Source organism: Spinacia oleracea, chromosome 3 (genome assembly GCF_020520425.1).
Source record: "Spinacia oleracea cultivar Varoflay chromosome 3, BTI_SOV_V1, whole genome shotgun sequence".
In the NCBI taxonomy this organism is placed as follows: Eukaryota; Viridiplantae; Streptophyta; class Magnoliopsida; order Caryophyllales; family Amaranthaceae; genus Spinacia; species Spinacia oleracea.
In genome coordinates this window covers 114497225-114510293 of record NC_079489.1, presented here as the reverse complement: position 1 = coordinate 114510293, position 13069 = coordinate 114497225, and the positions used below count along the sequence as shown (strand labels likewise).

At 44.4% G+C, this 13069-nt stretch overlaps 1 protein-coding gene across 1 annotated transcript; it reads right to left on the bottom strand.

Annotated features, from left to right (window-relative positions):
- Positions 1-11640: 11640 nt before the first annotated feature.
- LOC110785671 (basic blue protein) lies at positions 11641-12505 on the bottom strand. Its single transcript, XM_021990152.2, has 2 exons — positions 12292-12505; positions 11641-12159 (listed from the first exon to the last, which is right to left on the bottom strand). The coding sequence occupies exons 1-2, from the start codon at positions 12428-12430 to the stop codon at positions 11825-11827; spliced, it is 474 nt and encodes a 157-aa protein (XP_021845844.1). The 5' UTR covers positions 12431-12505; the 3' UTR covers positions 11641-11824.
- Positions 12506-13069: the final 564 nt, after the last annotated feature.

The window sequence follows — 13069 nt, the reverse complement described above, 5'->3', positions numbered from 1 at the left end:
CAAAACTCGTCACCACCGCGTCCAAATACAGCGAAAATCCTATTATCACCATCGCCGCCTCGTCCGACCATTCCGGACCAGCAGAAATCCACCACCCTCCCTCGCAGAGTCACAGCACCCATCCGCATCCTCATCGATGTTGTAGGTTGTTACAAATTCATCAAAATTAGGGTTTTGAAAATCAAAATTGGGAAAATTGAGGATTTTCAGAGAGGGAAAAGAGAGAGTGCCGGAGGATGCGGATGGAGATATTGTCGGCGACGCCATGGGAGGAAGGAGAGAGAAAGTTGTGTTTTGAGGAATTGAGATTGAGGTAAGGGAAACGGAGATTCTGAGGGGAGAGAAAGAACGAGAGAGTGGTGAGGAGAGAGAAACGAAAAATAAATGTTTTTTCGAAATAATTGTTGAGGTATTGTTGACGTCAGCAAATATGTGACAGCTACGATGGTCTGACGCGTCAGACCGTCGTTTTTAAGTATTTGTATTTTTCAATTAGATCATTTTACCATTTGTATAATTTGTTTTCTAGTGGAATAAGTGCTTCAAATTATTAAACACCAAATTATATATATGACATTTATGTCAACATATTTTTATGTTTTAATGCTTTAATAATAATAAAATGTCATATAAAAATTTAGTTGTGTTTAGACTTATGTTATCATTTATTTATAAATTATTTATATGAAGAGATAACCACAATTGGTGGTTGGTTAAGGTGGAAATGAAACTTATCATCTATACATGAGGTCTTGTGTTCGAATCTCATTGTATTAGTTTTTTGTTGTCCATGACATGTCATAACACTTCGTGAGTGGATGATGTGGCGTAAAGGGAAGAGTACTACGTGCCACATTGACGTTTTTCACAACGCCTTTTAATATATTAGTATAGATTTTTTTACCATATACCCCACGATGTATTTATGTAAACTGAATTTATGTTTATTTGATTTTTAAAAATTATTTTTTTAATTTTTATTTAATTTTTATTTTCCATATCCCCGTACCCGTTTCTAAATTAAGGACAGAGTCCCCGTGTCTTCAAATTTTTATTTTTTCGAGTCCGACACTCGGATCCATACCCGTGTCCGACACCCGTACCCGAGTCCGAGTAACATAGGCTATCTCAGATGGTGCTTCGACGCTGAACTGGAAAAAAAAAATTACTTCTCTTTTTTTCTTGATGACGTGGACGGTATGGTGGGAATTAACTTTGAAAGTAACGTATTTCGGGAATTATTAGATTTTTATTCAATATTAAATGAAATCGCTCCCATCTAGAAAGGTCGACAAATATTATGTTGCACTGACTTGTCGGAAAACAGTTTGGTGATCCTGATGTGGGCTTCAACAAATCTCCCACAAAGCCCAAAGAGGCAGTCTACGACTCATACTGATCAGATGGGCCTAGGCCTGGAAAGCAGGCCCAAAGTTCTGCTACTCCACCAGAGTAAAGACAGAGCCCCATTGGGCAAAGCAATTGTCTTTAAAAGCCAGTCCAAATATGGGAGGCCCATCATTGCAGGCCAAAGGCCACGTGTCCTAAATCCCCAAGGGGCACGTGTCCCATAGTTAGGGTTGAGGGTGCAGTCCCCAAGGAACCCTAGCACTATAAATAGCTCAGATCCCAAGGTAAAGAGTATTCACTTCTTGCCCAACAACAACAAACTTATCTTTGCTCTGCCTTCTCTCTACAAATTACTTATCTCTCTAACTTATACTTACTTAAGCATCGGAGGGAATATTCCTACGGGAATATTCTTGTTTTGCAGGTTGCTAGAAGTTCGTGCCTAGTCATACTTGATACCTCCGAGGAGCGCGTGCCACATCAGCACCGTAAAAGTTTCCACAACATTTGGCGCCGTCTGTGGGGAGGTACAGTGTCATGGCTGAACTTCAAACTGACTGCGGAAAAACCAAGGGTAAATCAGAACTCCCAGCCAGAAAAGGAGTGTTTAAGGACGGGTCCAACACTCAATGTGACATGGCAGCTAGCCAGCCTGCTGCCGTCATTCCTATTCGACCCTTGCTGGATGGTCCTCACGGAGTCAATCCTAAGCATGACAATGGTAGGACGGTAGAGTTTCTGTCAGAAGATTCTGACTCGCCTATGAGGAGACGAAACCTGGAGGAAGCTAGTCGGCATGTCAAGGAGGTTCGTCCAGGAAGAAGGACGAGACGAATCTTGCAGAAGAAAAATGCGGACCGTTACTCTCTAGAGGCTCCTGTAAGACAGAATGAGAGCGTCGCTCGAAGGAAGAATGGCTGTGGCTCCGAAGAAAAAAGGGGGCGAAGGAGGACGTCCTCTAGAGGTCCCTTTAAGTTTAATACGGCTCTTGGCGAGATCCTCCTTGCGGAAGGACCATGTCTAGGAATAGAGCCGTCCCCCCGACGATCGTCCACCTCCTGCCCACAAGTACCTTTCTGTGCTTTTCACAACGACGAAGGGCATGACACCCAAAGTTGCCGGATGTTGAGGAAGATATTAACTGATCGCGTGGCTGAAGGACACCTTCGCCAGTACGTCCATCTAGAGGACGCACATGAAGAAGCGAGCCCCACCTCTAAGTAGGCAAATGAAAGAATTATGGTAATATCAGGAGGAATAGCGACAGGAGAACCATGTAAGGAGGGACGACAAAAAGGTCCACCTCATCTTCGCCCAGCACAGAAGAACCTACCCTCTGTAGAAATTTCCGAAGACGACTATAGAAGGGCGGCCGCACCATATGATGAAGATCCTCTGGTTATCGAGGTTAAGGTGGCTAATCTTAAGGTAAAGAGAGTACTGGTGGATACGAGAAGCTCGTCTGACATAATCAGTCTGCAATGCCTGCGGAAATTAAGGCACAATCCAGGAGACATAGAAAGAATTTATGGGCCCTTGGTAGGATTCGGGGGGAGCATCGTTCGTCCAATTGGTTCCATTTTGCTGCAGGTTTCTTTTGGAATTCCCCCAGTTGTCATCAGGTTTATAATAGTGGCAAATCTCACCACATTCAACATCATACTTGGTCGTCCAACACTCAACGACCTAAAAGCTGTGATCGTCCCACATTTACTATTGGTAAAATTTGTTGGAAGTAACGGACGCGTTGGATCTCTCTATGGAAATCAACAGTTGGCCAGGGATTGTTACTTGTCGACATTGGAGCCAACGGCCTGGGGAGCTTCTCCAAAAGGAAAGGAACAAACTAAACCTCCAGCGAGTCGCCGTAAAACCCGGGAAATACCGGCAGAGCACAATGCAGAAAGACGACCTAAGCCAGTGGGAGCACTTTATGACATAATTCTGGACATAGCGGATCCGTCTCGAACAGTCCCCATTGGGGTCCACCCTGACGACCCCATGTCAGCAGCATTAGTGCAACTACTCCAAGAATATAAGGAGATATTTTCCTTCACGGTAGAGGAGATGCCCGGTATAGACCCGGCGGTGGCCGTGCATAAGTTGAATGTGGACAATACTGTGAAGCCAGTACGACAAAAGAAAAGGAATCATGGAGAAGCAAGAAATTTGGCCGCCGCTGCCGAGGTTAAGAAACTAATGGATGCAGGCTTCATACGCCCATGCCAGTACCCAGACTGGGTAGCCAACGTAGTCCTGGTACCCAAGCCCAATAAGACGTGGAGAATGTGTGTTGATTACACTGATCTCAATAAAGCATGCCCTAAAGACAGCTTCCCACTGCCGAAGATAGACCGACTCGTCGACTCCACCGCTGGACATGCCATGATGAGCTTCATGGACGCCTACTCCGGATTCCACCAAATTCCAATATGGCCCGGAGATCAGGAGAAGACGTCTTTCGTCACGGAACAAGGATTGTACTGCTACAAAGTAATGCCGTTCGGTTTAAAAAATGCCCCTGCTACATTTCAACGGTTGATAAACACAGTTTTCGTAAAGCAGCTGGGGAGGAATATAGAAGCCTATATTGACGACATGATTGTAAAAAGCAAGCAGAAGAAGGATCACCTTGACGACTTGAGAGAAACCTTTGAAACCATCAGGACATACCAGATGAGACTCAATCCCAAGAAGTGCATATTTGGGGTATCTTCTGGCAAGTTCCTTGGCTAGCTTCCTGATTGACGAAAGGGGCATTGAAGCAAATCCGGACAAAGTGCAAGCGGTCATTGATATGACGTCGCCAAAGACGGTTAAAGACGTGCAACGCCTCACTGGGTGTCTCGCCGCCTTGGGACGATTCTTATCTAGAGCTGGAGACAAGTGTCACTACTTTTTCAGTACCATAAAAAAGGGCACCCAGTTAGAGTGGACGACGCAAGCTGAGGCTGCCTTCCTCCGCCTAAAAGAACATCTGCACACCTTGCCACGGCTGGTCAGCCCTCTCTTGGGGGAAGTTTTGTATCTGTACCTTGCCATCTCAGAATACGCGCTAAGCGCCGTCTTGCTTACGGAGAGGGAGGGAACGCAACTACCTGTGTACTTTGTCAATCACATATTGCAGAATGATGAACTCAAATATCCAACGGTCGAAAAATTTGGTTTTGCTCTGTTCTTGGCTAGTAAGAAGCTTCGTCCATATTTCCTGGCCCATCGATTGGTAGTATACACGGATCAACCGCTTAAGCGACCTTTCACCAACCTTGAAGCGTCAGGAAGAATGCTCAATTGGGCAATTGAGCTTCACGCGTTTGATATCTCGTATGAGCCAAGGAAGGCAATAAAGGGACAGGCATTTGCTGACTTCATTGCGGAACTGACCAAGCCACCCTATTTGAAGAATGAAAAAACTCAGTGGATAGTGCATGTGGACGGCTCTGCTACTCAGAACGGGTCAGGAGCCGGCATTATCTGTGAGTCACCAGAAGGAGATATCTATGAATATGCAATGCGATTCAACTTTCAGGCGTCAAACAACGAAGCCGAATACGAAGCCCTGATATGTGGAATTCAGATGAGCAGAGCCGCAGGGGCAGCAGACGTCCTAGTTTTGTCTGACTCGCAATTAATTGTCAGTCAGGTCAAAGGAGAGTATGAGGCTAAGGACGAGGCCATGATAAGATATTTGGAAAAAGTCCGCCAAGAAGCCCAACAGCTGTCTAACTTTGAAGTAAAACACATCCCCCGGTCTGAAAACAACAAGGCAGACGCTTTATCTAAACTGGCAAGCTCAGCATCCTGCGACACGCCACGTCATGTATTCTGGGAGGTAAAACAGTCCAAAAGCATTGACGCCTCGAGAATAGACATCTTGGATCGAACAACCACCTGGATGGATGACATTGTCAACTTCAAAATGAATGGAGTACTCCCTGACGATCCCAAGCAGGCAGAAAGATTACAAAAGAAATGTACATGGTTTGAGATATGGAATGGAACACTATACAAAAAAGCCTTCTCACGGCCACTTCTCCGCTACGTAACCCCCGAGAAGGGGCAAGAGGTACTGGAAGATCTTCATCAGGGATTATGCAGCTCCCACATAGGAGGGAGGGCCCTGGCCGAAAAAACTTTAAGAACTGGATACTATTGGCCCACTCTCAAAGAAGACGCCCTCAATATGGTCAAGCGTTGTGATAAATGCCAACGATTTGCTCACCTAATTCGACGACCAGCACAGAAACTGACGCCAATCACCAGCCCTATACCTTTTGCCAAATGGGGGATGGACTTATTAGGCCCCTATACGACGGCGCCAGGAGGACTGCGTTATGTAATAGTAGCCGTCGATTACTTCACTAAATGGGTAGAAGCTGAGGCTTTAAAGAACACTAAAGCACAGGATGTGAGAGCATTCATCTGGAAAAACATAATCACAAGATTTGGCGTGCCTCAGTGTATCGTTTTCGACAATGGGCCACAATTCAAGACGCCCAAATTAGAAGAGTGGTTGGCCGACCATGGTATCACAGCATGTTTTGCATAAGTAGGACTCCCCCAAGCTAACGGACAAGTAGAGGCATTCAACAAGATTATCTCTAAAGGGATGAAGAAGAAGCTTGATGAGGCAAAGGGTTTATGGGCCGACGAGTTACCCAATGTTTTATGGTCTATACGGACCACGGCAAAAAATTCCACAGGAGAAACACCATTCTTGTTAGCCTATGGGGCTGAAGCCGTCCTACCCATTAAAATGTGCGAACCCTGCGCGTCATGTTGTTTGATGAAGATGCCAATTGGGAAATGATGAAGGCGGCTTTGGATTTCTTACCAGAAACCAGAGGGAATGCGGCTCTACGACAGTAGCTATACAAACTCCGCATGACAAGGGAATACAACAAAAGGGTTTCTAGAAGAATACTTAAAGTTGGAGATTTTGTGCTTAGGAAAATGGAAGCCGTCGGACGCGCCAAAAATAAGGGAAACTCACCCCTACTTGGGAAGGTCCGTATGAGATTTACGAGGAGGTTCGAGACGGAACATACCGGATCCAAGACATGCAGGGACGTCCGATTTTGCGTACTTGGAATGCGGATAACCTCAAGAAGTACTTTTTCTAGATTGACACTTGTCTAGATTATATGCATTGTAAAGACGTCTAGAGCCTAGACGCACCGTGTAGCATGTTTTAAACATTAAATGAAAAATTCACTGCAAGCCGGTCTTGCTGGGAAATCCTTGTGAAAAGAATGTCATCAAAACTCTCGGAGAAATGCAAACTAATGTTCTCCCAAAAAGACTAGTCGTTTAAAGGGCTAGGAAGTGGCCCAGACTAGCACCCTCACTAGGCTGATCACCTAGAACACAGGGGTTACACATTCCTAACACAGCTATATAAAGTAGCGAAAGACCTTGGCAAAAAGACCAGGGCAGACATCTGACGACTCAAATTGGGGGCGTCGGACGTAATCATAAAAAATATATGATGAAAGCTAAAAAGCAGTAAGACGTTCAAAAGGGCATCATGTCATTCCCAAAAAGTTAGCCATAATTACAAGAATTATGCACAAAAGCCACCAAGCATGGCGTCAAAAGAACATGTGCAAAAAAAAACACATTAATAAAAATAAAGACGCGTAGGAACTCATTCCTCATCCTCGCTGGGCACGAACTCAGGAGGGGTGCGTCCTTCCCTTTGAGCCTTCTCCACCTCAATCTGATAGGTGAGAAACTTCTCAAACCAGCTGAAGGGACGTTCGCTTGCAAATTCAGCATTCCATGCAAGCTCCATACCTCTTCGAATCGATTTCTCACCCAGCATGGCCGACTGGTCGAGGACGCTCTGTGACGAAGCGACTTCCTTGCTAGCCGCCTCCAGTTGAACCTCCAACTCCTTAAACCGAGTCTCCAGACGAGAAAACTCAGCCTCTTTCTCCTTTATCTTCTTGGAAAGATCCTCCATTTCAGAAAGGTTCTGATCAATATGCAGGAGACGAGTTGTGTTCTCAGCATTTTGAGAGGCCAGGGCGGTAGTCACAGCGTCAATCTGTTCCCGCCTGTCTAAGCGAAGCTTCTCCAGTGCAGCAAAATGCTGGTCACCACACTGACTGGCCAGAAGACGGTGACGAGCTTCTTCATGCACCAAAGCAGTGCGCCACTTTTTCAGCGAGTCCAGCAGAATGAACATCTGCGCAAAAATAGTAAGTCAAACAAAAAGAAACGAGTGTGTAAAAATAAAGGTATTACGAAACTTACGTCCAGCGCCGAGGACTGCATGGCGGCAAGCATATTCTCGGCCGCCTCAGGAAGAGTTTCAGCATATTGGGGAGGAATGGCACTGCGCATCAGCGTCATTATCTTCCTACGGTCATGAGAATTGAAACCGCCTGAAGTAGGGATCTGATCCAATTCAGCATCTATGTCTTTCTGAGGATCGGGAATTTCTATGGGAAAAACAACGGCCTTAGAATCCCTGGGGGAAACTATAGAACTGCTAGACGAGGAACGGCAGGTGGTTACGATGTTGGAGTAAAACTTACCCCCAGAATTCCTAGCTCTCTCCGCCGCCCTCAGAGGGATGTTGCGGCGGACGACTTCAGGAATCCCCGAAAGAGGATCAGCTGTCCCTCCAGTTTTCTCCAAGCTAGGAGAAGCAGATGCAGGCTTGGGGACGACAAACTCCTTAGAAGCCTTCGACGTCATTGACTTGAAGACGGGTTTCCCTGTGCCGCCAGCCCTGCGTTTGGAAGTAGGAGCCGCGTCCGTGCTCGCCTTCCTCGTCTTCAAAAAAAAAAAATGATGATGAATAAAAACAAGTTGTAAACAACAAAGGAAATCACGTCTGAAGATTTAATCAATACCTTCTCCTCCTCAGCAGGAGGGGGAGCCATTTGCTCATGAATGGCTTGCTCGGCTGCCTGCTGACGCTTCCAAGCTCTGAAGGTACTGGCGTCGAGTACCTTCGCCAACCAAGACGGCCTGTCCACTTGGCCTTTGGAGGCATCATCCACCTGACCCATGGCCTCGTCTGACAAAATAAAATAAAGACATTAGTGCGGTTTTGATTAAACAGAAGAATTTGAAGTATAGATACATTACCTCTCGGCATATACGGACACAGGCCTACAGCCGAGAGGAAAGTGGGATTGCTCAGTTGATTCAGATGAGGCAACCACCCCTCGGGTATGTAGGCCGTCTTGTCCTTGATGACGAGCGGCTTGACCAGGAACAGCGACGAGATCCGCTCCCAGAGCTCGGCGGAGATGGGAGGTAAAGAAGCACCTTTCCCAACGAAGTTGGGCTTGGCATTCCAACGTCTCATCCTCTCCCACATCTCCAGATTGGTGGTTTTGATAACCACCCACTTCTTCCTCCAGTGATGCCACTTAGACGCCTTCCCCATCACCGTCCGATAGGCCCCTTTGTATGTAAGAATCAGCCAGCCCGCGTCGGCTTTCGAAACTTGGGACATAGAGGCGATTCTTAGGAACGCCGGAAGAGAAGGGGTGATGCCGGCAAGCTCGCAGCGAGCAATATAGCCAAACACACCCGCCCAGGAGTTCGGGGACATTTAGCACAGGCCAATATTGAAGCTGTCCAGCAACTCCACCACAAAGGGGTGAGGGGGGAATCTCATACCCAGATTCAAAAACGAGCCGTAAACGGCGAACTCTCCTTTCACCAGTCCAAAGCTGGTGCAGTCCATGCCAGCCGGCATGCGGAATTTATACTCCGAACCTAGATTCAGAGACGCCCCATAGGCTTTCCCTCTAGAGTGAGGAAATTCAGCCACGTCTGAAGTGGGAAGATGGCGCTGGGATGAAGGTGACCTTCCTCCCCACCTGACGTACTAGCCGGCGCGGCATCAGTGCTTTCTGGGACGTCCTCTATAGGAGAAGAGGATTCTCCTTCAAACTGCTCCTCGTCTTTTATTCGCGCCATTAAATCCTGCAACAAGCCAAGACTTGCCTCAAAACAGGGACAAACTTGAAAACAGAAGACGTCAAAGGGACAAGATGACGCCTTCAGTTTGACGAGACCCATGCAAGACTAAGAAGAAAATTTGGAAGAATCAAAATCAACAAACACATTTTTCCAAAGAAAACCTTTACCTGATAAATCAAAAGGGAGTTTGTGAAAGAACTTGGATGAAGAACTGCAAGAACACGACTTTGAAGATCGTGGCGGTGCTACGGTGGATGTCGGTGGATATAAGACGCCGGAAATCGCTTTCTCCTATTTGCTCTCAAGTGATCACTGGAAATGAGGGGGAAAATCACTCAAATTGGCCACTTATTTATAGAGGGGTAAGAAATGATTACCCCTGCCACGCGTCATCACCTTGTTGGACACTCCAAGAGCAGTGAAAACTAACGTCTGTTTTCACTCCTCATGAGGGGCAAATGATGTGGGCTTGAACAAATCTCCCACAAAGCCCAAAGAGGCAGCCTACGACTCATACTAATCAGATGGGCCCAGGCCTGGAAAGCAGGCCCAAAGTTCTGCTACTCCACCAGAGTAAAGACAGAGCCCCATTGGGCAAAGCCATTGTCTTTAAAAGTCGGTCCAAATATGGGAGGCCCATCATTGCAGGCCAAAGGCCACGTGTCCTAAATCCCCAAGGGGCACGTGTCCCATTGTTAGGGTTGAGGGTGCAGTCCCCAAGGAACCCTAGCACTATAAATAGCTCAGATCCCAAGGTAAAGAGTATTCACTTCTTGCCCAACAACAACAAACTTATCTTTTCTCTGCCTTCTCTCTACAAATTACTTATCTCTCTAACTTATACTTACTTAAGCATCGGAGGGAATATTCCTACGGGAATATTCTTGTTTTGCAGGTTGCCAGAAGTTCGTGCCTAGTCATACTTGATACCTCCGAGGAGCGCGTGCCACGGCAGCACCATAAAAGTTCCCACAACAGATCCTTTTAACTGATAACATGTGTAATTCTGCACTTGTTTCACATGATTAATTCTTTGAGGTATCCAACTGGTCAGCAGAACACTGCAATCCAATAGGCTAGTACTAATGTTCTGTATAGTTTACACCGTTGTTAATGGTGGTTTGTTGCTTGTTGAAGGTAACGTGTAAGGGAAATTCAGATTTGGAAACACCCAAACGACTCTGTGTCACTCGAAGAAATGCGATTATATGTTTGACCACTTTGTCAGTGAACGGGATTGGTGTATCATCATCACCTGAAATTTCTGAAGAGCACGTATTACAAAGAAAGAAAGAAATGCGGCAGAAAATCAAAGAGAAGCTTGAAATGTTGCGAGAAAAGGCTGGCCTTTCAAAGCGGAAAGAAAACAACAATGAAAAGCAACCTTCAACACCCCCGTCTAAGAAGAAGAATCTTCCACTAGAGACATCTCCTTTGCCTCTCCCAAATCCTCCTATAGTATTTAAAAAGTCACTGGTAGAAGCAGCAGAACAATAAATTACCATACATACCCATGCGTGCCTCTAGCTAGTTTGGCAAGCTTGTTTAGCTGTTTACTGGAGTTTGTCTTCATGACTGCAGATAATTCCTTTCTTTCTGTAACGACATCTCTACTGTTAATCTGTTCTAATGGTCAGACAACTTTTAGTGCATGTTTGGTATGAATTTAAGGAAAGAAAATGGATCGGAAACATTTAAGAAGGAGAAATGATAATGTTAAGTGTTACCATTATTTGTTTTTTTGGTATACCCAAAAAAACCAATCTCTTGTATCAAATTAGGGATCGAGGAAGGTAACACATCTCTATTACAAGGTTAGGAATGGTAACAAATTGATAATAATGGTTACCCTTCGGAAATGAAATGTGTTATCCATCTCTTATTCCAAACAAGAGGTAATGGAATTAGTTGATTGATTCCATTTCCAACACTTGAAAAATGCTATACCAAACATGCTTTTAGCTTCTGTTGTTAAGATTCCCAGTGCAGAGCAAGGAAACTTTCTGTGAGAATACCAACTGTTACAATTTAGTTTAATAAAAATATCTTCTCTCTCCTTCATTTATTTATTACTTTTCTTCATTTATTTATTATTTTCTCTTACACCGAATCATTACTCTTACACCCAATCATTACAAGATTCAATTTTCTTATTTTCCACCCCAAACACTAAATAGGAAGATCATTTAGGAATGGAGGGAGTAATTGTTAAGAACTTTAAGAAACCAGAGCTTTTGATCGAGGACATGTGAAGTAGTCTCTTCCGTCATGTTATGCTTATACAGAGGATTCTGATTCATTGTCTCAGTCATAATCAGAAAGGATAGTGCTATTGTTATGAAATAATTCAAAAGCTAGTAATAGCTGAATGCATCATATTAGATCATAAAAAATTACAGAGTGCATACTAACAAAGAATTACAAAATGAGATGAAATTTTAAAAACGACACTAGTTAAATACGATATACATCTCTTTTGAAATTAAATCCACAACAAACTCCTTATATCATCTGCACTGCCTCTTCTCTAGCTCGTTAAAGCAAACAAAACAAGTGGAAAACCAAACATCAAAGGAGTCACGCTTGAAAGTCCAGCGGCTCCGGTGCTACCCGCAGCAGGAGTTGAGCCGGTGGTGTTCGTTGATGAAGGTGTGGAACTTGAAGCTCTGGCAGTTATTTGTAGCTTCATGCCATTAGTACAGTGGGTAGGGAAGCCACAGATGAAGTACGTTGGACCCTCGGCTAAGGTAATAATGTTTGTTCCACCAGTGTGTGTCTGTAGGGCATTGCTAGAAGAACAACTATCGTAGGCATTTTTGTTTACAACTTCCACATTGTGACTGCCGCTACTGTAGCTGAATGCTGGTATTTGTCAACACCCAACCAATTATTAAGCAATTTTTTTTAATAGTGTTTCAACTTATGCATGATATTCATGGAATGTACAGTTATGTGTAAAGGTTAAAGCCACATAGCAAAGCAAAGAAGACTTACTAAGCGTATCACCAGCAATCAGCGGTCTGGTGGCCCAAGACGAGTAGTTGGTGGTTAGATCCCAAACAACCGGGTAATTGGTGGCAAAGACCGACGGCGCGGCCAGGAGGAATAGAAGAAATGCTGCTGCCAATGCCATATCTCTCTGATATCTCTCAAACTAAAGATGCTGAAAACAAGTAGATAGAGAATGTACGCTTAGCTTAAATCAAAGGGGCCATGATGCAACATTATATAGGAAACAAGTCAATAATTGACAGCTACAACTTGAAAGTTAACATGGTTTTGTTGACTAATATGATGCTTATCCAGTTAATTAAATATATCATCATTCTCGTTATATTATGCCAATTGAAACACGACTTTCACAAAACTCTAAAATCAGCTACCTTTTGGTTGGTGGCTGTTATCCCATTACCTAATCATTCTAATGAAACTCTACTGACTTTCTACCTACTATGCACCATTATAACTACTTTTTCCGTTGTATTTTAGTTGCAATACTCCCTCCGTCCCTTCATACTCGATCCGGTTTGACCGGCATAGAGTTTAAGCGACTTGAATTGACTTATTAGTTTAATAGATAATGGGGTATTATTTTAATGTAGTTAGTGGGAAATGTATAAAGGGGTAGAGTATGGGTTGAATTTTTTATTATTTTTTGTATGGAGTAGGGGTAGGTGGGTTAATAAGGGGGAGTGAGAAATAATATAATATTGTTAAATATTTTCATTTTTAGAAACAGGTCAAGTATTAAAGGACGGCCCGATCAGGAGAA